This window comes from Oncorhynchus mykiss, chromosome 16, assembly GCF_013265735.2.
Source record: "Oncorhynchus mykiss isolate Arlee chromosome 16, USDA_OmykA_1.1, whole genome shotgun sequence".
Lineage (NCBI taxonomy): Eukaryota > Metazoa > Chordata > Actinopteri > Salmoniformes > Salmonidae > Oncorhynchus > Oncorhynchus mykiss.
The window spans coordinates 40,042,215-40,064,583 of NC_048580.1; the positions used below are offsets into that span (position 1 = coordinate 40,042,215).

Sequence of the window (22,369 nt, forward strand, 5' to 3'; positions counted from 1 at the left end):
TCTGGCCATTTTGAGCCTGTAATCGAACCCAGAAATGCTGATGCTTTAGACTCAAATAGTCTAAAGAAGTTGTATTGCTTCTTTAATCAGGACAACAGTTTTCAGCTGTGCTAACATAATTGCAAAAGGGTTTTCTAATGACCAATTAGCCTTTTAAAATTATAAACTTAATTTAGCTAACACAACGTGCCATTGGAACACAGGAGTGATGGTTGCTGATAATGGGCCTCTGTGCACCTATGTAGATATTCCATAAATCTGCCGTTTCCAGCTACTATAGTCATTTACAACATTAACACTGTATTTCTGATCATTTTGATGTTATTTTAATGGACAAAAAAAGGTGCTTTTCTTTCAAAAAACTCCGAACCTTTGAACGGTGGTGTATATATTTAGTCTATTTACATGTGTGAACCACCCTCTCATTTTTTTACTGAATGAATACATAGAAGGAATAGAGTAAACAAATAAAGGGTTTATTTTCTCTCCAGACGGTGGAAAGTGGAAGCAGTCTGAGAAGCTGAACTCGTCTCAGTCATTCTACCAGCTGAAGGGTCTAACCCCAGGATCACAGTACCGGCTCAGATTTACCTTCAGCAACAACACCTTCTGGGAGACGGAGATCAGGACAGAGGGAGCAGGTAGACCTACAGTAGCACACACACACACCTAGATACACACCTAAATACACACCGCACACACACACACCGCACGCACACATGATTCACTTTCAACAACAACACCTTCTGGGAGACGGAGATCAGGACAGAGGGAGCAGGTAGACCTACAGTAGCACACACACACACCTAGATACACACCTAAATACACAGCGCACACATGATTCATTTTCAACAAGAACACCTTCTGGGAGACGGAGATCAGGACAGAGGGAGCAGGTAGACCTACAGTAGCACACACACACACACCTAGATACACACCTAAATACACAGCACACACATGATTCACTTTCAACAACAACACCTTCTGAGATCAGAACCGATGGTGCAGGTAGTAAGAAAATACACACACAATGACGCAGACAGGCACACCAGAGGGGGCTGATGGGAGGAGCTATAGAAGGACGGGTTCATTGTATTGGCTGGAATGGAATAAATGGAACGGAGTCAAACGTGGTTTCCATATGTTTGATGTGTTTGATACCGTTCCATGTATTCCATTTCAGTCATTACAATGAGCCCGTCCTCCTATAGCTCCCCTCACCAGCCTCCCCTGACACACACACACCCTCCTCTGGGCCCACTGCTGCAGCTCTATCGGTGTGAAGTGCTTTTTTTGTTTACATGTCTTAGATGAAGGAGACTAAATGGCAAAGCTTTCAGCTGCTAAATGAAATGCTCCGTTAGTGGTATTTGTTTGGGGCATTGGACTGTATTGCCTACATCTCTAGTGTAATGTCTGTTAGGTTGTGTGTGTGTGTGTGTGTGTGTGTGTGTGTGTCCGTGTGTGTGTGTGTGTGTGTGTGTGTGTGTGTGTGTGTGTGTGTGTGTGTGTGTGTGTGTGCGTGTGTGTGTGTGTGTCTGTGTGTGTGTCGACTGAGCCCCCGTGTGTAAGCTCCAGATCCACTCTCTCTCTTCTTAATCTCTTCTCTTCCTTTCATCCTTTCTTTCATCCCCCATCCCTCTCTCTCCGATCCCTCCCTCGCTCTCTCTCACACGCTCTTTTCTCTCTCTCTCTCTCTCTCTCTCTCTCTCTCTTTGTAGGAGTGGTGGATGTGCAGACAGGCTTTGCTACTCAGGGCTGGTTCATTGGGCTTGTGAGCGCCATCGTGCTGTTGCTGCTGGTACTGCTCATCCTCTGCTTCATCAAGAGGAGCAAGGGGGGAAAGTATTCAGGTAGCTCTAAATATAGCAACATGCACCAGACAAGTACCAGACAAACCACGTCAGATCTAACAAACCACATACAGTGCATTCAGAAAGTATTCAGACCCCTTGACTTTTCCCCCCAAAAAATATGTTAGTCTTATTCTAAATTGTATTAAATAAATGTTTTTCCTCATCAATCTACACACAATACCCCACAATGACAAAGTGAAAACAGATTTTATTTCTAAAAAAAATATTTATAAAAAAAAATGTAAAAAACATACCTTATTTACATAAATCCTCTTAAAAACGTCTTAGGGCTAGGGGTCCCGCTAGCGGGCCAACTTCCGGTGAAACTGAAGGGCGCGCATTTCAAATAAATAATCATAAATAATATTGAACATGTAGGTACAGTTGAAAGCTTAAATCAGTTGAAAGCTTCAATTCTTGTTAATCTAACGGCACTGTCCAATTTACAGTAGCCATTACAGCGAAAGCATGCCATGCGATTGTTTGAGGACACCGCCCCCACATAAAAATATTTTTCCACCGGCACAGGTTTCATAAATTCACAAATAGAGATTAAATATTCACTTAGTTTTTGACAATCTTCTTCTGATTTGTCATCCAAAGGGTCCCAGCTATAACATGTAGTGTCATTTTGTTAGATAAAATCCATCTTTATATCCCAAAATGTCAGTTTAGTTGACGCCATCGACTTGAGTAATCCACTCGTTCAACATGCAGAGAAAGGAATCCCAAAAAATCTACCGCTAAACTTTGTTTAAGCAAGTCAAAATACGTTTCTATTGACTACTCAGACACCCTAAAATGTAATGAAGCTATACGGAAAGAAGAAGTATGTTCAATAGGAAAACGATATTAGCAGATGCATCTTCTCTTCATACACACATTTCCAAGACTGTGTCCCTGTAGTAAAACTCATTATTCTTACTTGTTTTGGAAGAAACGCGCCTGAAGCCTTGAACACTGAGTGCTGACACCGAGTGGAAGCCATAGGAATTGTACTGGGAGCTAGATTTAAGTATGCTGAACCTTTGCTATGAGACTTGAAATTGAGCTCAGGTGCATCCTGTTTCCATTGATCATCCTTAAAATGTTTCTACAACTTCATTGAAGTCCACCTGTGTTAATTTCAATTGATTGGACATGATTTGGAAAGGCACACACCTGTCTATAAAAGGCCCCACAGTTGACAGTTCATGTCAGAGCAAAAACCAAGCCACGAAGTCGAAGGAATTGTCTGTAGAGCTCCGAGACAGGATTGTGTCGAGGCACAGATCTGGGGAAGGGTACCAAAACATTTCTGCAGCATTGCATGTCCCCAAGAACACAGTGGCCTCCATCATTCTTAATAAATGGCTGAAGTTTGAAACCACCAAGACTCTTCCAAGAGCTGGTCGCCCAGCCAAACTGAGCAATTGAGGGAGAAGGGCCTTGGTCAGGGAGGTGACCAAGAACCCGATGATCACTGTGACAGAGCTCTAGTTCCTCTTTGTAGATGAGACAACCTTCCAGAAGGACAACCATCTCTGCAGCACTCCACCAATCAGGCTTTTATGGTAGAGTGGCCAGACGGAAGCCACTCCTCAGTAAAAGGCACATGACAGCCCACTTGGAGTTTGCCAAAAGGCACGTAAAGGACTCTGACCATGAGAAACAAGATTCTCTGGTCTGATGAAACCAAGATTGAACTCTTTGGCCACAATGCCAATGTCACATCTGGTGGAAACTTGGCACCACCCCTACGGCGAAGCATGGTGGTGGCAACATCATGCTGTGGGGAAGTTTCAGCAGCAGGGACTGGGAGACTAGTCAGAATCGAGGGAAAGACGAACAGAGCAAAGTACAGAGAGAGATCCTTGATGAAAACCTGCTCCAGAGTGCTCAGGACCCTAAGCACACAGCCAAGAAAATGCTGGAATGTGCAGTGCAGTGACGCTCCCTGTACAACCTGACAGAGCTTGAGAGGATCTGCAGAGAAGATTGGTCGAAACTCCCCAAATACAGGTGTGCCAAGCTTGTAGCGTTATACCCAAGAAGACTCAAGGCTTTAATCGCTGCCAAAGGTGCTTCAACAGAGTACTGAGTAAAGGGTCTGAACACTGATGTAAATGTGATTTTTCAGTTTTTTTGTTATAAATGTGCAACATTTTCAAAAAAACATTTTTTTTCTGTGTCATTATGAGGTATTGCGTGTAGATTGATGAGGGACAAAAACAAATGAATCCATTTTAGAATAAGGCTGTAAAGTAGCAACATGTGGAAAACGTCAAGGGGTCTGAATACTTTCTGAATGCACTGTATACTGTAGAATGTAGTTTGTAACAAGTCTCATAAGAATAGGACGTTCTAAAATGCTCCATACACTAGATAACAAATGTTATTTTTCTATTATTTTATTTAACCTTTATTTTGACAGTGACGAAATGTTGAGAACGAGGCAACTCGGGGTCAATACTTCAACAGCAAAGTTAGATAAGATGGAAGTTTATGAAGTAGGACTGTGTAAACAAAAAGGGAAGTTTACATACACTTAGGTTGGAGTCATTAAAACTCGTTTTTCAACCACTCCGAAGATTTCTTGTTAACAAACTATAGTTTTGGCAAGTCGGTTAGGACATCTACTGTGCATGACACAAGTAATTTTTCCAACAATTGTTTACAGATGTACTATTTCACTTATAATTAATTCACTGTATCACAATTACAGTGGGTCAGAAGTTTACATACATTAAGTTGACTGTGCCTTTAAACAGCTTGGAAAATTCCAGAAAATGATGTCATGGCTTTAGAAGCTTCTGATAGACTAATAGACATCATTTGAGTCAATTGGAGGTGTACCTGTGGATGTATTTCAAGGCCTACCTTCAAACTCAGTGCCTCTTTGCTTGACATCATGGGAAAATCAAAAGAAGTCAGCCAAGTCCTCAGACAAAAATTGTAGACCTCCACAAGTCTGGTTCATCCTTGGGAGCAATTTCCAAATGCTCTGAAGGTACCACGTTCATCTGTACAAACAATAGTACGCAAGTATAAACACCATGGGACTACGCAGCCGTCATACCACTCAGGAAGGAGACGCGTTTTGTTTCCTAGAGGTGGACGTATTTTGGTGCGAAAATTGCAAATCGATCCCAGAACAACAGCAAAGGACCTTGTGAAGATGCTGGAGGAAACAGGTACAAAAGTATCTATATCCACAGTAAAATGAGTCCTATATAAACATAAACTGAAAGGCCGCTCAGCAAGGAAGAAGCCACTGCTCCAAAACCGCCATACAAAAGCCAGACTACGGTTTGCAACTGCACATGGCGACAAAGATCGTACTTTTTGGAGAAATGTCCTCTGGTCTGATGAAACATAAATAGAACTGTTTGGCCATAATGACCATCGTTATGTTTGGAGGAAAAGGAGGAGGCTTGCAAGCCGAAGAACACCATCCCAACCGTGAAGCACGGGGGTGGCAGCATCATGTTGTGGGGGTACTTTGCTGCAGGAGGGACTGGTGCACTTCACAAAATATATGGCATCATGAGAAAGGACAATTATGTGGATATATTGAAGCAACATCTCAAGACATCAGTCAGGAAGTTAAAGCTTGGTCGCAAATGGGTCTTCCAAATAGGCAATGACCCCAAGCATACTATCAAAGCTGTGGCAAAATGGCTTAAGGACAACAAAGTCAATGTATTGGAGTGGCTATCACAGAGCCCAGACCTCAATCCTATATAAAATTTGTGGGCAGAACTGAAAAAGCGTGTGTGAACAAGGAGGCCTACAAACCTGACTCAGTTACACCAGCTCTGTCAGGAGGAATGGGCCACAATTCACCCAACTTATTTTGGGAAGCTTGTGGAAGGCTACCTGAAACGTTTGACTGAAGTTAAACAATTTAAAGGCAAATCTACCAAATTGAGTGTATGTAAACTTCTGACCCACTGGGAATGTGATGAAAGAAATAAAAGTTGAAATAAATCATTCTCTCTACTATTATTCTAACATTTCACATTCTTAAAATAAAGTGGTGATCCTAACTGATCTAAGACAGGTAATTTTTACTAGGATTAAATGTCAGGAATTGTGAAAAACTGAGTTTGAATGTATTTGACTAAGGTGTATGTAAACTACTGACTTCAACTTAATATGCGGGAACACATTTGATTGGAGAACCATCTAATGAGTGAACATTTAGTTCATTTGAAACATTCTTACGAGAGTTTGCCCGTTTTAACCTCAAGTTTTAAAACAAGGGATTCCTGCATAGCTATAAAATATGACTTTAGTTTTGACACAGCCAGATCAACAGTCGGGGTGTCATGGAAATTAGCACAAGGGACTCAAAGTCCCAGACCAAATAGACAATTCCCAGAAATGCCTGTAGACAGCTGTCGGTGGGGCTTCTCTACCCTCACTCAGTAGTCCCAGACTACTCTAGTCTCCCAGAGACCATGGTACCTTTCTAGTAGTCCCAGACCACATAGACATCATTTTATTTTTGTTTAGTTTTATTATTCATTATTATTTTTATACAAATTAATTTAAATTGACTTAAATGAAATCAGTTGACATGTCCCTCAATTGTTAACGGATGATGTGTCTCCTCCTGGGCAGCTCGCAGTAAGGGTCTGATCTGAGCAGGTCCTCGTCGTCTTTTGGTCAGACGGGGATTTCCCTCACGCTTTATAAAATGCGCCACCGGTTTTCCTCGCAGACCCTCCCTGGAAAGCTCCGCAGGCAGAATCAATCACCTAGTTCACTGTGAAGCCAAATTGTAGTGGAAATGACCACAAGGGGACTCAAAGTCAAGCTTAAATGAATCAGTTTTTGTTACCAGCAAGCTGGAGCGATTCCAGCAAACTTAATGCACCAAAGTACATGTCGGTTGGGAGCTCCGCCGGGGCAGTCCCGTTAGTTCTCTTATATACTGCTTACGCAGACAATTTATATTTGCATGATTTAGCTTATTCATAATTAATTCATCCTTAACGTTTGGTTCCTGTATGTGACTGACCAATTCATCACAAGGCTTCTTCTCTCCAAGCTGAGACCTTGAAACTGAGATATCCCTTTTGGTTCTCGGGACAATGTTCCCGGGTGTACTAGCGATTGGTCTGAGGAGGAGGTCCCAGTCACCTGCAAGAACCAAGATAGAGGGAGAGGAGATGCTGTGTGGAATTCAGTGCTATCTCTTCAGACAACTACATTTTCCCTCACAGGGGCAACAGCATACACGATAGTATCATCCGCATATAGATGAAGTTCCATTTTTACAGCTTTACCAATGGTGTTTATATAAATAGTGTTAATTTATGCACTTCAAGAAATTCAGACTTACCCTATCCATCACGATAGCCTGAGTTCTGTCACCAAGATAATCATGAAGGCGCATCGAGGACACCTTATTCAATGAAATAGCATGATCAACGGTATCAAAAGCTTTTGACAGGTAACAAAGCATTTAAAAAAAAACATTTGAGTCATTTAGCAGACACTCTAATCCAGAGTGACATACATTTTCACATTTGTTTGTGCTGGTCCCCCGTGGGAATCAAACCCACAACCCTGACGTTGCAAGTGCCATGCTCTACCAACTGGTTTACATTCAAAATACATTTCTCAGATAAAAGAGAGCAAAGTTGTACATTTAGCAAGGATTCGGGGATCGTAGCTCGACAAGGAAGCCCTGAAGATCGCTACTATCTTGTCCTAATGGAGTGGCAGCACAAGAGCTGATATCCACACATTTGGAATATTTCCTGATAACAGTGTATAAAAAAAACAAAAGGGTTATTGAGCCAACCATAATGGGCGCTGCACACTTCACCAAACCGGGACCCGATCTGTTTATTGCTAGCAAAACATAGAGGACTTATTTTTCTGTAAATAGCTGATCGTTCAGCAAGTTTCCCCTATCAGCAACCAGCCCAGTATCATCAAGAATAGGCTTAGAAGTTCACGTGTACAGTAGCAGTCAAACAAAGTTCACGCGGCAGACCAGGTAGATCTACAAAAAAACAACACATATCCTCCTGAGTGCTAGTGCCTAGCCAGTATCTGTCATTACCAAAACCCCTTAGCCAGCTACTAGCTTAGAGAGGAGCTTCTACTGATTAATGAACAGATACTGTTATCCAATAATCTCTCTCTCTCTCTCGTTCTCTCTCTCAGTCAAAGATAAGGAGGAGGGTCAGGTAGACTCTGAGGCGCGCCCTATGAAGGATGAAACGTTCGGAGAGTACAGGTTGGCCTGTCTAATCAGATTACATATGGATTGTTACACATTGATCACTTATTAATATATCTTTACTAACTCTAGCCTGCTGATCATTTAATCATTTCACGTTAGCACAGAGTTAAAAAGGATGGTTCACCCAAGTTACAAAATGACATATTGGTTTCCTCACTCTGTAAGCAGACTTTGGAAAAGGTAAGACAGCGATCCATGTTTTGGCTTTGTTTACCTGGTTGCTGTCACCAAAAGCTTACCTTAAACCCAATGCATTGCATTATCCTCCAAAATTGCATGTTTTAAGTGTCATGCCGAAGTCAACGTGATCCCTTGGATTCCCTGATTGAAAAGATAATAGTATGTTTTTACCCCAGCCTCTTGTGTTCATTATGCCGACCCTCTTTCCCCTAATGCTTGCCCCTGCTTTGCCAGATCTCTAGAAAGGTATGCTGTAAGGTGCTCTACTGTGCATGCAGCCTCTGCTACTTATTTGAAATAGTGAATGTTTCTTGTAGAGGCTCGCCTATTTCTCCTCTCCTTTTGCCCAATATCCCTACCCAATAACCCTACTGTGGCAACGTGATACAATACAGGACCTTGGTATGTCAACCATCCACAGATAGTGACAATCTCTCCCTCTACCTACCACCTCCTCTATCTCTGCCTTTTCTTCACCCATCTCTCTCTCTCGCTCTCTCTCTTTCTGCCTCTCCCTCCCTACCCCTTCTTTTTCTCTCTCCCCTTCCCTCTCTCCATCTCTCTTTCCATCCCTCCATCCTATAGCGATAACGAGGAGAAGCGGACAGCCAGCCAGCCGTCTCTGTGTGACGAGAGCAAGCTGTGTACCAGTGAGGACAACCTGGATGGCTACAACAACGGCAGCAGTGCTGTCACCGAGGTGAACATGGAGGATTCCCTGGTCAGCCAGTACAGCCGGCCCAGCGAAGCCACCCCGGACCCGGGTACACTGCAGGACAGCTCCCCCCTCAACCCCACCGCCACCACCCCAACACCCACCAACAACGGCCTGCCTAACTCGGCGGCCATCTTAGATTAGACTAAAGTAAAAGGCCGCCATTTTAGATTTAAGGTTACTAAGGCAACAGGACTGTCTGTCAGACCAAAACATATCTGTCAACAACATGTCAACTATAACATGTCAATGATACAAACATGTCCACAGCCAACACCCTTCTAGCTATCTATAATACATGGGTTTATCTACTCGACTGACATTTCCATCGATAAGCTCACTGACTATATGATCAATATACTACTGACCATTTAGATACATCTGTTGTTCAATAGGGGAGAGTGGGGTAAGTTGAGCCATGTTTTACATTCACAATCACCCAGTCATTGGAACTATAGCATTCTTTCTAACAAAGATATCTACATATATTTCAGGATGTGTCTCCCTGGAAATAATCCAAATGAATAAACATGACAGTTTTGAAAACAGCTTATCCAAAAAAAGTGGGCTCTTGCCACAGTTTACCCTGGGTATAGGATATGTTGAGCTACGGGACGGAGTAAATTAAGCTGCTTACAAATTTCTGTACTGAAATATTACCACTACCTTTTTAAATGTATTTCCCAAACCCAATTCCACACAACCACAATAGCTTTTTTTGTCTTTTAGTAATTTAACAAATGCACTATGCAGAAATTGCTCCGCCATTTCCTGGTTGCAAAAATTTGAATAGTTTGCATAATTTCAGTTTCTGCGACAAAACAACTCAAAATGGAGTAGATTTCAGCTCTACAGTGTATATCTGACATGGTACAGGAGTCTTCTTTTTTGTAAGCTCAGAACCATGTGTGTGAGGTGTATACTTTGTTCAATGTGGGTTGGTGCTCACAAGAGACACTCTGTGTGACCCTGATTTAGCCCACTTAAGCATATTTTAACACAGGCTTAACAGCTAACAAACACTTGTACTATTTTTTTAACACTTTTTAACATCGGCCTAGCATTATGTCTGGGAAGAAAACACTTCAATTTGCTCAACTTGCCATTGTTTTAACCGTGGCTCATCTTACTCCATGGCCATTGGCTCAACTTACCCCAAGGCAAACATTTTGATATATTAGCCCATATAGCAACAAGGATGCACTTTCATGCTAGGTTTAGGACCTCATATTGAATCTTATAGAGACCCCAAATTATGTATAAAACCATCTTTAAATTATCTACTTTGGTTTAGATGGAACCTCTAACACAATAAATTAATTTGACTTGGTGAAAATAATTTTTGGGGACCTAACTTGCTTACCACTTTTTCCATGTGCTTTCATCCTTCACAGACAGATCCTACACAGAAATTATGACCTCTTCCTAAATATTTGGTCAAATGATACATTTTGTGTGGGGTTTCCTAGAAACAAAGGCGGCTCGACTTACCCCTTTGGCTCAACTTACCCCACTCACCCCTAATGTTATCTCTCCATCTGACAGACTGGACTATTTGACCAAAGGAGTGTCCTTTTGACAAGACAGGCCGACTGACGTGACAGACAGACAGACAGACCCACCTCAGCCTAAAGATGTCCCGTGACCCGTCTTTCTCTATGTAGTTTACAACATACCTGAGTGACAGACCTTCATATCTCGTGACTCCCCCACTCTTTCTCTCTCACCCTCTATCAAATCATTGTGACATATTGGACTGGGAGAGAACAAATTATGAAAAAAACATGCTAGGAAGAGAAGCCAATGTAATTTCAGGTATGATGGTACACAGACATGAAGGGAAGATGTGGATGCATGGGAAGGGAATGATTGACAGACAGAGGCTTGCGGGAGGATACAGACAGCGCAAGCTAATGTGGGTTACAAATGGCAAGTCTTATAGATGTTTATTACGCTCACCTTTTTATATTATTTGATTTCAATCTCTACATCCACTTTTTTTATGTCTTTGACAGTTGGCAACCATTTTTTTTATGATTAATTTATTTTTCTACTCACTTTTTGAATACAAAAAGTCAACATTGTTTGCTTTGTATTTTCTCATTTAAAAAAAAAAAAAAAAGAATATATTGTTTTATAGATCATTTGCATATATGAGGTGATTCATATTTAGATTTGTTTTCTACATATTTCTACATAAATCAAGATAATCATAATTTTACCCTAGCCAGGTTTTCATAGTAAATGAATTGGGTGAAAATGCTGCATAGCATTAAGCAAATCGGTGTATTTTTGTGCATTACATCTATCTATCTAGCCATATACAGTATTATAGATACAGTATGTATGTACATGTTCATTATGAGTTCCAGTGCCTACTGGCCCTCTATACAGAGCACCAGATTACATGCTTACTCTAGTCTATTCTACTTTACTCTCGCCTTTTCACCACAAGTGTGATGTCATTATTGGTATGATAATGTAATTTATGTGTAGACCTCTTTGTGTACTAGCTTTCTGTATTTGTTCTATCTGTGTCTCTTTCTACGGTGTATTAAAACTATGTCCGCTGTTAAACGTTATCTTTCCCATACCTCTTCATGTCATAGTATAGCATAATACTATTGCACACTGTAATGTGTGGTAGGAAGCAGTATTTCTACATATTTACAGTTAGCAGGGAGTGAAATACACACACACACACACACACACACACACACACACACACGTTCAATATTCCTTTCATGCCCTGAACAATGCACGCTGTCAATCCAAAACAGGATTACCTGATTGGCAGGTAAAGGGAAATGTAGATCGGTTGCTTTTTTGCATCTAACGTATAGATTGCATTCTTTGTTGGCGTGGATAGAAATAATATTTACATGCCAAAAACCCTTCTTTTTGAATTGGACAATGACAAGAATCATGACATAAGCATTTAGAGATAAGGAGAACAGAGGTATTGGTACGGATAAAAGAGAAGGAAGAGACTAGAAAGAGAGAGAGCTTTTTAAATGTCACTCTGAATGTAAATACAACCCAAAAGATTGTGTTATTTAGCAATGAGTTTGTTTGATACAAGTGTGTGGGTTTTAAAACTCTTGTCTTAAGTTTACTTCAAATGTTGCAAGTAGTTTTATTGTATTTTTTTGTAATGAACCTATGAATTCATATTTTTCCTGTATTGACAACTAATTACAGTGACTTGACTGTTTTAGAAAAATCGTTAATAGATAAGCAAAATATAAACAAAAAGGCAAAAAAAAAATATATATATCCTCCCACATTCCTTAAATGTTGCAAAACAAGATAAAAAATTACAAAAAAAGAAAAACACATTTTACATCAATAGTAGTAGAAGTGCGCACGTGAAATTTGGTTCTGTGTGCCGAGATTACATCAGTAGCTTTTGTTGTTTTAGAATATACAGTAGAATCAATACCAACCCATTGAAAGCTGAGGTTAAACTTATGCTAATGGTCATCATGTCCATCAAGTTTTCCTGGCTTGTAAGGGGCACTTCGCCTTCATTTTTTGTGTGTCCCTTTAAGCATTACAGTACAGTGAGTATCCGTGTTGAGAGAGTCTATGTTTATGTCCCAAATGGCACCCTATTCCCTGGTCAAAATAATGTACTATACAGGGAATAGGGTGCCATTTCGGACACTCATCGTGCTGAGGCCATGTGAGGATGAGGACGGGAGGGAGGGAGGCAGTGAGCTAGCTTGTGATGAAGCACCACAGGGAGTATATGCAATGTGCTTGCTCTGCCCTCACTGCTCACCCCACTCAAACTAGCCTACAGTCTACCCAGAGACAGACCCGGGTTCAAATAAGTTTCATTTTCTTTCAGAGGAGAGTTTGATTGAGCCTGCCTGGATTGCAAGATGGGCGGAGACAACGGTTTGCACTTTTGGGGCCACTCTATTGGGTCCATTGTGCCAGAAGCACAGCTTAAGTAGTTGAGAAAAAAACCCACACTATTTGAACCCAGGTCCTACTGCAAGCCAAGCTATCGTCCGCTGTTAATTTACAGTGAGTCCCAGGGAAATGGGATAGAGAAAAGGGATCGTCTCTGGCTTGGCAGAAAGGCAATAGGTGCATCCGCATTGGCACCCTATTCCTCACACAGTGGATGTGTACACTATATAGGGAATAGCGTGCCAATTCAGACGCAGCCAGTGAGTCTGACCTAATGAGAGGTTTGAGTGAGCTCAGCTCCCTGTAGTTTGCTGTTACAGACACACTCAGGACAACAACAACAAAAAATCAATTTCAGAAATCTATTTTCATACAGAATAATATTAATGATAAAATGAAATAATATGCCAATTATTCTCTCACGACTATGGATTGTGTCTCAAATGGCATCGTTATTCCCTGTGTAGTGCACTACTTATGACCCGAGCCATATGGGCCCGGTGTTCAGGGATAGCACTATGGGCCCTGGTCATAAGTAGTGCACTACAGAGTGCCATTTGAGACACAGCCTATCTCGCTGCTAACCATCTGTGCTTGTCATGGTGTGACGTCAGTAGTGTCAGGGCAAGTGATTAGCTTTGAATGAATGAGTTGGGGAATAAGTGAACTACTGAACACACAGATACTCACTCTACTGCCTGCCTTTCTAGCTATCTCTGCTTTTGATTTTCCATGTGGTCAGTGAGGGGATCGTCTAAGCCAGGTCTAGTGCTAGCATTTCTTACTTTCCCCTCTGTTACTTTCATTTCCATGTTTTCTTTTATACTTACAACATAAATTCAAAATGAAAAGTGAATTTTAATTGCATATAGAAGAGAATGACAGCATCAGCTTCATTAGGGTATGAAACGTATGAATTTACAGTCGTGGTGGAGGGATAGGAGGGAGGGATGGAGGGAGGGGACGGATACTGTGTATTTCACTGCCTGAGGGGAGACCGAGTCCCTCTGTGTGCTGTGTTTGGGGTCCCATTAGCACAATGGAACTGGAGGATTGGAGGGTACTGTAATGTATTGGTAGTCTGATCCCAGATCTGTTTGTGCTGTATGGCCAACTCCTATGGTCGATATCATGCTAAAGTCATAGGAGTTGGCAAGACAGCACAACCAGATCTGTGACCGGGCTAGTGTGTTCCTGCTAATTGGTTGAGACGGAAGTGGAGCGGGTTGATTGGTTAGGGAGGGGGTCACTGTGTGGAGTGGTGTTGTACTGTATGTTATGGGTCCAATGACGTTGTAACGATCTGCATTATGAATCAGCCACTTGTAACTAAATATGTGACAGTGAATTAAATAAAGAACCTTGGACTAATCGGAACCAAAAGAGGCGCCCTCGTTGTGTCATCATTAGAATCACTCATAGCGTCAATGTCTAAAGATGGTGACGTGCACGTTTTATCCTCAAAAGATCAGAGAAAGTAGATATGAATCCCTACTGTGCATGAAACATAAAAGAACAGCTAGATAGACAGTCACGGTGTCCAGTATATACTGAAAATACAACTCCTGAGATAAGTTGCAGAAGACTGCAGCATTTGACCTAGTGACTAAATTCTAGGTATAAAAAGACGTAAAAAAACGTGTAAAGTATGAGTATATCATCAACTTTATTTGCTTGTTGTGTTGTGCACATCGTCTAAATCTGAGATCCAGTATTGTGCGGTGAGTTTGTGTTGGTCATCTCAGCGTGAGCTGCTGCTGAACTGAGTAAAGTACTGGGCCGTGGGTCTGTTGGTGTACAGCGTCTTGGACAGGAACTGCTGACTGGTGGAGACGAGATGGACAAAATACACTGTCAATGTCTGTTTTACAATTCAAATGTCTATTTTTATGTGAAAACTGGGACATTCAATTCTTTCACCGTGTATAGTATATGTTTATACTTTGACAGTAACGTGTTTGTGTGGTTATGTGCCATGATGTGTCTCACCCAGTATCTGTAAAGAAAGAATGTAAAGATTGATGTGTCTGAGTGTGGTTTGTGTGCTTACTGTTCGCGCTGCTCTCTGGCCAGCTGTTCATTGTATCGGTCCATCTCCATCCTCTTCTCCTTCTTCAGCTCCATCGCTTTCCTCTCCTCCTCGTCATCCTCTCGGGTCTGCACCATGCGCTGGAAGTCCCAGGCAGCGTCTCTCTGCCTCTCAATCTCCCTCAGCCTCTAAAATGATTTGAGAAAATTGTGGAGATATGATCAGAAGCCAGAGAGGTTCATGATGAGATTGCTTCTTCAATAAGCAATCAACAATAGTGATTGCCTATCACAACCATAGAGATAAAACAATCTTATTTATATAATCGCAACAATCATGAACGAATATGTTCTCTTTAAGCTGAATGCAGATGTTGAACTGATTTGACTTTAAAATATGTATTGGTGTCAATGGAAGGTTTGCAAAAGATTTGCACTAGAATTAAAGTCGTTCACGAGGTTATCATTACCTTTCCCTCTAGGCGCTGTTCCTCTCTCTGCCTGCGGATAGCGCTCAGCTGAACGGGGCTCATCCCCCTCCACCTGTCCGTCAGCACCCTGGGCCCGCCCACTGGGCCTCCGTTTACTTGTCTCTCTGCAGCCTTGGGACATTCTGTTAGGATGTCTGATGTCACCATGTGCAGCACCTCCGCCATCTCCTTGCCCTCCTTCCTCATGCGCTCCTTCCTCTCTTTCTCTACACACTCTGCAGCCTGTGGGTGGGGGTCATAGATAGGTTTAGAGTTCAAGGGTCAGAAGTTAGACCAAAAGTTCCATGACCTCCTAAGAGACGAGAGAGTTAAGGGTCACTGTCACAAGATCTGGGGAGTAAGTAGAAGTTGCACCCAACCACTGATACAGGGCATTCAGTACGTTTTCAGAACCCCTGACCTTTCCCACATTTTGTTGTGTTACATAGCCTTACACTAAAATTGATTTAAAAATATATATATAATCCTCATCAATCTACACACAATGCCCCATAATGACAAAGTGAAAAACAGTAAAAAAATGTTTTTAAAAGATACCTTACCACATCTTATAAGTATTCAGACCCTTTGCTATGAGACTTGAAATTGAGCTCAGGTGCATCCTGTTTCCATTGATCATCCTTGAGATGTTTCTACCCCTTGATTGGATTTCTCGTGTGGTAAGTTCAATTGATTGGACATGATTTGGCAAGGCAAACACCTGTTTATATAAGGTCCCACAGTTGACAGTGCATGTCAGAGCAAAAACCAAGCCATGAGGTGGAAGGAATTGTCCGTAGAGCTCCGAAACAGGATTGTGTCGAGGCACAGATCTGGGAAATAATACAAAAAAATGTCTGCAGCATTGCAGGTCCCCAAGAACACAGTGGCCTCCATCATTCTTAAATCGAAGAAGTTTGGAACCACCGACACTCTTCCAAGAGCTGGCCGCCCAGCCAAACTGAGAAGGGCCTTGGTCAGGGAGGTGACCAAGAGCCCGATGGCCACTCTGACAGAGCTCCAGGGTTCCTCTGTGGAGATGGGAGGGCCTTCCAGAAGGACAACCATCTCTGCAGCACTCCACCAAACAGGCTTTTATGGTAGAATGGCCAGACGGAAGCCACTCCTCAGTAAAAGGCACATGGCAGCCCGCTTGGAGTTTGCCAAAAGGCACCTGAAGGACTCTCAGACCATGAGAAACAAGATTCTCTGGTCTGATGAAACCAAGATTGAACTCTTTGGCCTGGATGCCAAGCGTCATGTCTGGAGGAAACCTGGCACCTTCTCTATGGTGAAGCATGGTGTTGGCAGCATCATGCTGTGGGGATGTTTTTCAGCGGCAGGGACTGGGAGACTAGTCAGGATCGAGGGAAAGATGAACGGAGCAAAGTACAGAGAGATCCATGATGAAAACGTGCTCCAGAGCGCTCAGGACCTCAGACTGGGGGTGAAGGTTCACCTTCCAACAGGACAACGACCCTAAGCACACAGCCAAAACAAAGCAGGAGTGGCTTCAGGACAAGTCTCTGAATGTCCCTTAGTGGCCCAGCTGATCAAATATCTCTGGAGAGACCTGAAAATAGCTGTGCAGTGATGCTCCCCATCCAATCTGACAGAGCTTGAGAGGATCTGCAAAGAAAAATGGGAGAAACTCCTCAAATACAGCTGGGCCAAGCTTGTGGCGTCATAACCAAGAAGACTCGAGGCTGTAATCACTGCCAAATGTGCTTCAACAAAGTACTGAGTAAATGGTATGAATACTTATGTAAATGTGATATTTTTTTTGTAAACTAAAAACTGTTTTTGCTTTGTCATTATGGGGTATTGCGTGTAGATTAATGATGGAAAAACAACTATTTAATCCATTTTAGGATAAGGCTGTCACGTAACAAAATGTTACTGGGTTTTTCACACTCAACAGTTTCCCGTGCCTATCAAGGATGGTCCACCACCCAGAGGACATCCAGCCAACTTGACACAACTTGTGGGAAGCATTAAGAGTCAACATGGGCCAGCATCCCTGTGGAACGCTTTCGACAACTTATAGAGTCCATGCCCTGACGAATTGATGTTATTCTGAGTCGCAAAAGGGGGTATATATTAGGAATGTCTTGTACACTCAGTGTATACTTAGGACTTGATTAATTCTGTATCGTGGAAGTTCCGCACTATAGCGCGACTGAAACATAAAGGCAATGTTCCTGCGTTTTACGGAGACCGCATTCACGGTAAACGCTGCATATGTCAGCTCAATCGGAAATGACCTTTACTTTTCAATCACGCTATAGTGCTGTACTTCCGCGATACAGATTGAAGCTAAGTAGCTAAGCTGTAAAGGATTATTACAGTTTTCTTTATCGCTTCGGTACTATTTTCACAAGTATGTGGTAACATTTCACAACTCTTTGTACAGAAATCGAAACTGACCATCAAAAAGGCTGCCCCCCCCCCCCCCTCAACTTCAAGCACCTTTTCAATTGACTTAAGTACCACACACAAAATCACACAGTAACTTTTTCACCAAACCTAATCCGTGTGTCACCTAGAAACACCTGTCACAATGCAATGCTCACAATACTTTTTCGTATGATTCTCTTCTCATTTGTTTAAAAATACATTTGACCGTCACTTAATCCAACTGCTTAATGGTTGATCACTTAACCGTTTGGTAAACCTAGAGATATTAAACGGGTCTGTCTACTATAAAAGGATTTTGAGAACAACCGATAGAAGTTGTCTTTGTAAAGTAGAAACATCTAAATGACGTGTATGATACGTGAGAACCATATATAACGACTAGTCATTATTGCTTATTGAGTTCACATAGTGGTCACCATATTAAAAACACTTGCAAGGTCTTTCAATATGGAGCAGGATAGACAGCAAGGGAGAGGAAGAAACCAAAGAGCTCATGGACCAGGGGGCCCGTCAGAGAGGTGAGCATGGGCCTCGTCAGAGGTCAAAGAGGTGGACATCAGAGTGAGGGAGGCACGTGGTAAACGGAGGCCTTGCCATGGCAGAGGCTGCCAGACTCTTTCACCGCAATATGAAAAGATCAACTGTCAATTCGATCATGAGAACATTTCGCCAAGAAAACTGGTAAGTCTGCAGGATCTGCACTATGCTTTCCCATTACATTTACAGTCAATTACATTGTAATGCATGTCCATTCACAACACATGTCCCAGTATTCTTACAGTATGATCTATTGACAGTAGACTCTGTTCTACCCGCAGAATTGACAGAACACCACATGGTGGTGCCCGTGGCTGAGTGCTGACCGACCAGCAGGAGTGGGCCGTGGTGGAAACGGTGAGGGCCAGGAATGACATAAGGCTGTACAAAATAAAGCAGGCCATTGAGGAGAACGATGACACCTTTGCCAATGTGGCATCCATCAGCCCACCAACAATCGCTCGCCTTTTGAAGAGGCACCAGATATCTATGAAACACATTTACCTGGTACCTTATGAGAGAAAGAACGACAGGGTGAAACGACTGCGGGCAGAGAATCTTCAGGTACAGGACTATATAGTGTATTACTGTTCCTAATTAATGCGCATGCTACTTCACAATATGTAAAAAAATTAAACTAACCAAAATATATTTTTAGTGGGTGATTGTGCTTGATGCTGCTGTGAACCATCACAAGTATGTCTTTATTGATGAAGCAGGCTTCAATCTGGCCAAACCTCATCGGCCAACGGGCGACCGTCCAAATGCCTGGACAACGTGGGGGAAACATCTCCACGTGCGCAGCTATCTCTGAAGATGGTGTGGTAGGACGTAGGCCATTACTTGGACCCTACAACGCTGCTCACCTCAGTATGTTTCTCAATGAAATTGAGCAGGCCTGTCAAGGTGAAGGGGTCACCCATGTCATTGTGTGGGACTATGTCAGGTTCCACCATGCAGAGGTGGTTCAGGCATGGTTTCGGGCCCATCCCCGATTCGTGACCCTATACCTGCCCCCATACCCTCCTTTCCTCATCCCTATTGATTTTATTCAGCATGGAGGTGGATCGCCATCCCCATGAGCGCGCCACTCTCCTGGCCATGGATGAGGCATGCGACGACATCAATGCAGACCCATGTCAAGCTTGGATTCTCCATGCCAAAAGGTTTTTCCCGCGGTGCATGAACAATGACATTCACTGTGATGTGGATGAGAATTTATGGCCAAATGCTTAAGACCGGCGTGATGCAAATGAATGCGTGCTAAACGTTGTTTTATTTTCATTCATTTAATTAGGTTCATTTCATTTCTTACATTTGATTAAAGACAGTATACCGTTTTTGCAAATATATTTGAAAAATATATATTTCTTTGCATGATTGACTGTAGAGGATGTCATCATTGATCACACCTTTGATTACACATTGGATAGATACTATGGAAATGATAGATTTTCTGTCAATTTTGTTGGGTAATAGAAGTGTATATTGCCTAATGTGAAAACTGTAATTTACAGTTCTGTAGCATATTACTTTCAGCACTTCTAAGGGTGATTTGAAACGCATATCTTGAATTGTTTTGCTATTGGATTAACTGGTATATAAAATGACTCAATTGAAAAGATATCATTATGTTGTGTTTTAGTGATTAAACCAATGTTCTCATTACATTTCACAATAAACGTATATTTTGAATCAATGGTTGTGTGGTGAGAGATGTTTTTACAATCCAAATGAATGCACAATGACAGGTTTTGAATGAAAAACGGGCTCCGTTACAAGTGTGACCAGTTTGTGGTTTTGTGCTTAAGAGTTGTGAAAATGTACCACATACTTCTGAAAATAGTACCAAAGTGATAAATAAAAACCTGAATACAAACCACATTGACATGAAAACCAGTGTGAACCAACCATTTTTAATGATGCCTCGCACTGGGGAGAATCTATTCATATCAAGTCAGTCAAGGCAAATGAGATGAGGGAACAAAGCTTTTTTAGAAAGGAGACTATCTGCCCACGCATACATCAAAGCAGTTTGCGTGGTCGTGTGTGAGCGCAAAGCAGTTTACGCCCCGTGCAGGTTGCTTAGCGCCTCCAATGTGCTTGTCATCTCCCCTGAGTGTGTGTGTACGCATCGCTTAATGTCTTCAATTAGCTTTGTAATTAAAAAAAAAAAAGATACTGTCTGAGTACATGTCATGTCACAGCTCACAGTCTCATCAGTGCATCCTTGGCTGGTGGCATGTGTGAGACGATGTGTACCTGAGCATGGTTGTAGTTGTTGAGAGCGATGCGGCCTGCCCTCTTACACTCCTCTTCCAGAGCGTCTAACTGAACAGCCCTCAGGTCCTGCTGTACCAGCTCCTTGCCTTTCAGTAGCTCTGCCACACACACACACACACACACACATTTAGTGTAGGTAGTGTCCTTAAATCATCCAAATGCCTCATCATCCTGCACACACACCACTCATACACTCATTTAGTGTAGGTAGTGTCCTTAAATCATCCAAATGCCTCGTCATCCTGCACACACACCACTCATACTCTCCCGCGGTCACAGTGCGTATTCTCAGGAGCCGTTGATGGGAGATGCTAATGTTTAGAGTGCAGTTATGCATATGAGAGCGTGTTGTGTTATTTGTGCGGGTGATGTGCAGTGTAGGTGTGTACAGTGCAGTTGTGCATAGTGTGTATGATAGCTGTGTGTCTGTTTCACCTTTGAGTTTATTCTCCTTCTGCAGTTTCTCACTCTGTTCTCTCTGTGCTCGTAGTGCTCTCTCTGTCTGCTCCATCTGAGCTCTCCTCTTGTCATTGTCCCCAATGCCTTCTCCCTGAGTACAGCATACAAAACAGAAGCAGAAGAAAAAGACACACACATACACACATACATACATACATACATACAATACAGTATGTCCATGAAAACACACAATCAGTAAATAAGTTAAATATTTTAAAAGAAAATGTGCTAAAATCCAGGTCAGGAGATATGGATTTGCATTATTCATTCATTTCAACATATTTCCCTATTTCCCTTAACACTCTGATATCTTGTTGCTTATTATAGTGTAATCTGTGATACCTGGAACACTTGCATACTGGCAGGTCCCAGCTCAGACTCTGGGATGGGAATGGACAACCCGAGCGCCCCCTGCAGGTGAATATTGAGATCAGCATCCCGGGTGTCTTCTGCCCGCTGTCGGATGGCCCGGTACTGGATGAGGTCTCTGTTTAACTCTGCTCTCCTCTCCTCTTCCTCCTGCTGCTGTTTCATCAACACTTTCTCTTGAGTCACTCTCAACATGTCTGAGAAAAAAACAACAACACATAGGCAATTTATGGTAAATGCTTTCAAATTTGGTTCTTCCTAAGTTCCTCCTCTAAAACTTCAACTTATCCCCTTGCCTTGTGCTTACCGAAAGCCCTCTCTCGCTGACCCGCCATCTCCTCCCGTTCTTTGTTCTCCGCCACCTGTTGCTCCAGTGCTTTGAGATCCAGACCCATCACTCGGTGTCTGGTGTTGAAAATGCGAGCCTGGCGCGCAGCCTCTGCGGCCCGTCGGCGTTCCACTGCCACATCCACGGAGTTGTCCACCGGCAAATCCACTTTATACATGCCTCTTCTAGGTCTGGTGTATCTATAGTAGGCATAAAAGTTTAACAAGATAATGATTTTGTTGCTTTGGCGATAAAATATTCCTAATAATATGACAACTTGACCGAAACCTACCACAAAACAGGTGCAACTATCATCATTCAAAGGTCACCTTCTTCACTTGCCTTTTGTTTAGTCGACACAAATCACCATGGCAACACCAGTTAACTAAATGTGCAACAAAAAAAGTATCTAGATGACAAGATTGACCCTATCAGTTTCACGGTAATAATAATGACACCAGTGAGTGTGAATACATTCGATTACAAACGCTATTTTGTTAAATGTGAGAAATAAACAGTAGCATTGTGGCGCTTTGGATACACTGTAGCAGCAACATCTCGCGA

The 22,369-nt window shown here is 42.3% G+C and overlaps 2 protein-coding genes across 8 annotated transcripts in view; one reads left to right on the forward strand and one right to left on the reverse strand.

The window, feature by feature from the left end:
- The window catches only part of LOC110491054 (neural cell adhesion molecule L1), an 81,445-nt gene extending 69,871 nt beyond the window's left edge, over positions 1 to 11,574 (forward strand). For 3 of the 7 annotated variants that reach the window (XM_036946861.1, XM_036946865.1, XM_036946862.1), the window contains 6 exons: positions 492 to 641; positions 1,722 to 1,853; positions 8,019 to 8,091; positions 8,266 to 8,277; positions 8,512 to 8,523; positions 8,863 to 11,574. In XM_036946861.1, the coding sequence (XP_036802756.1) occupies positions 492 to 641; positions 1,722 to 1,853; positions 8,019 to 8,091; positions 8,266 to 8,277; positions 8,512 to 8,523; positions 8,863 to 9,136 (653 nt within the window). In that variant the 3' untranslated portion in view covers positions 9,137 to 11,574. The remainder of the gene's footprint in view (positions 1 to 491; positions 642 to 1,721; positions 1,854 to 8,018; positions 8,092 to 8,265; positions 8,278 to 8,511; positions 8,524 to 8,862) is intronic. The other 4 variants (XM_036946864.1, XM_036946863.1, XM_036946866.1 and 1 more) reach the window with 4 other exon arrangements.
- ribc1 (RIB43A domain with coiled-coils 1) lies at positions 11,095 to 22,358 on the reverse strand. Its single transcript, XM_021565841.2, has 8 exons — positions 22,098 to 22,358; positions 21,785 to 22,005; positions 21,451 to 21,674; positions 21,085 to 21,199; positions 20,629 to 20,747; positions 15,412 to 15,654; positions 14,964 to 15,130; positions 11,095 to 14,736 (listed from the first exon to the last, which is right to left on the reverse strand). The coding sequence occupies exons 2-8, from the start codon at positions 21,981 to 21,983 to the stop codon at positions 14,655 to 14,657; spliced, it is 1,149 nt and encodes a 382-aa protein (XP_021421516.2). The 5' UTR covers positions 21,984 to 22,005; positions 22,098 to 22,358; the 3' UTR covers positions 11,095 to 14,654.
- Between the last annotated feature and the right edge of the window lie 11 nt (positions 22,359 to 22,369).

Excerpts from the sequence above, each read along its gene's own strand:
- ribc1 (XM_021565841.2), bottom strand. The coding sequence starts at position 21,983 with ATGTATAAAGTGGATTTGCCGGTGGACAACTCCGTGGATGTGGCAGTG. Across the intron at positions 21,675-21,784 it reads TCAGCGAGAGAGGGCTTTCG|ACATGTTGAGAGTGACTCAA; the intron begins GTAAGCACAAGG and ends TTTTTTTCTCAG. Across the intron at positions 21,200-21,450 it reads CCAGTATGCAAGTGTTCCAG|GGAGAAGGCATTGGGGACAA; the intron begins GTATCACAGATT and ends TGCTGTACTCAG.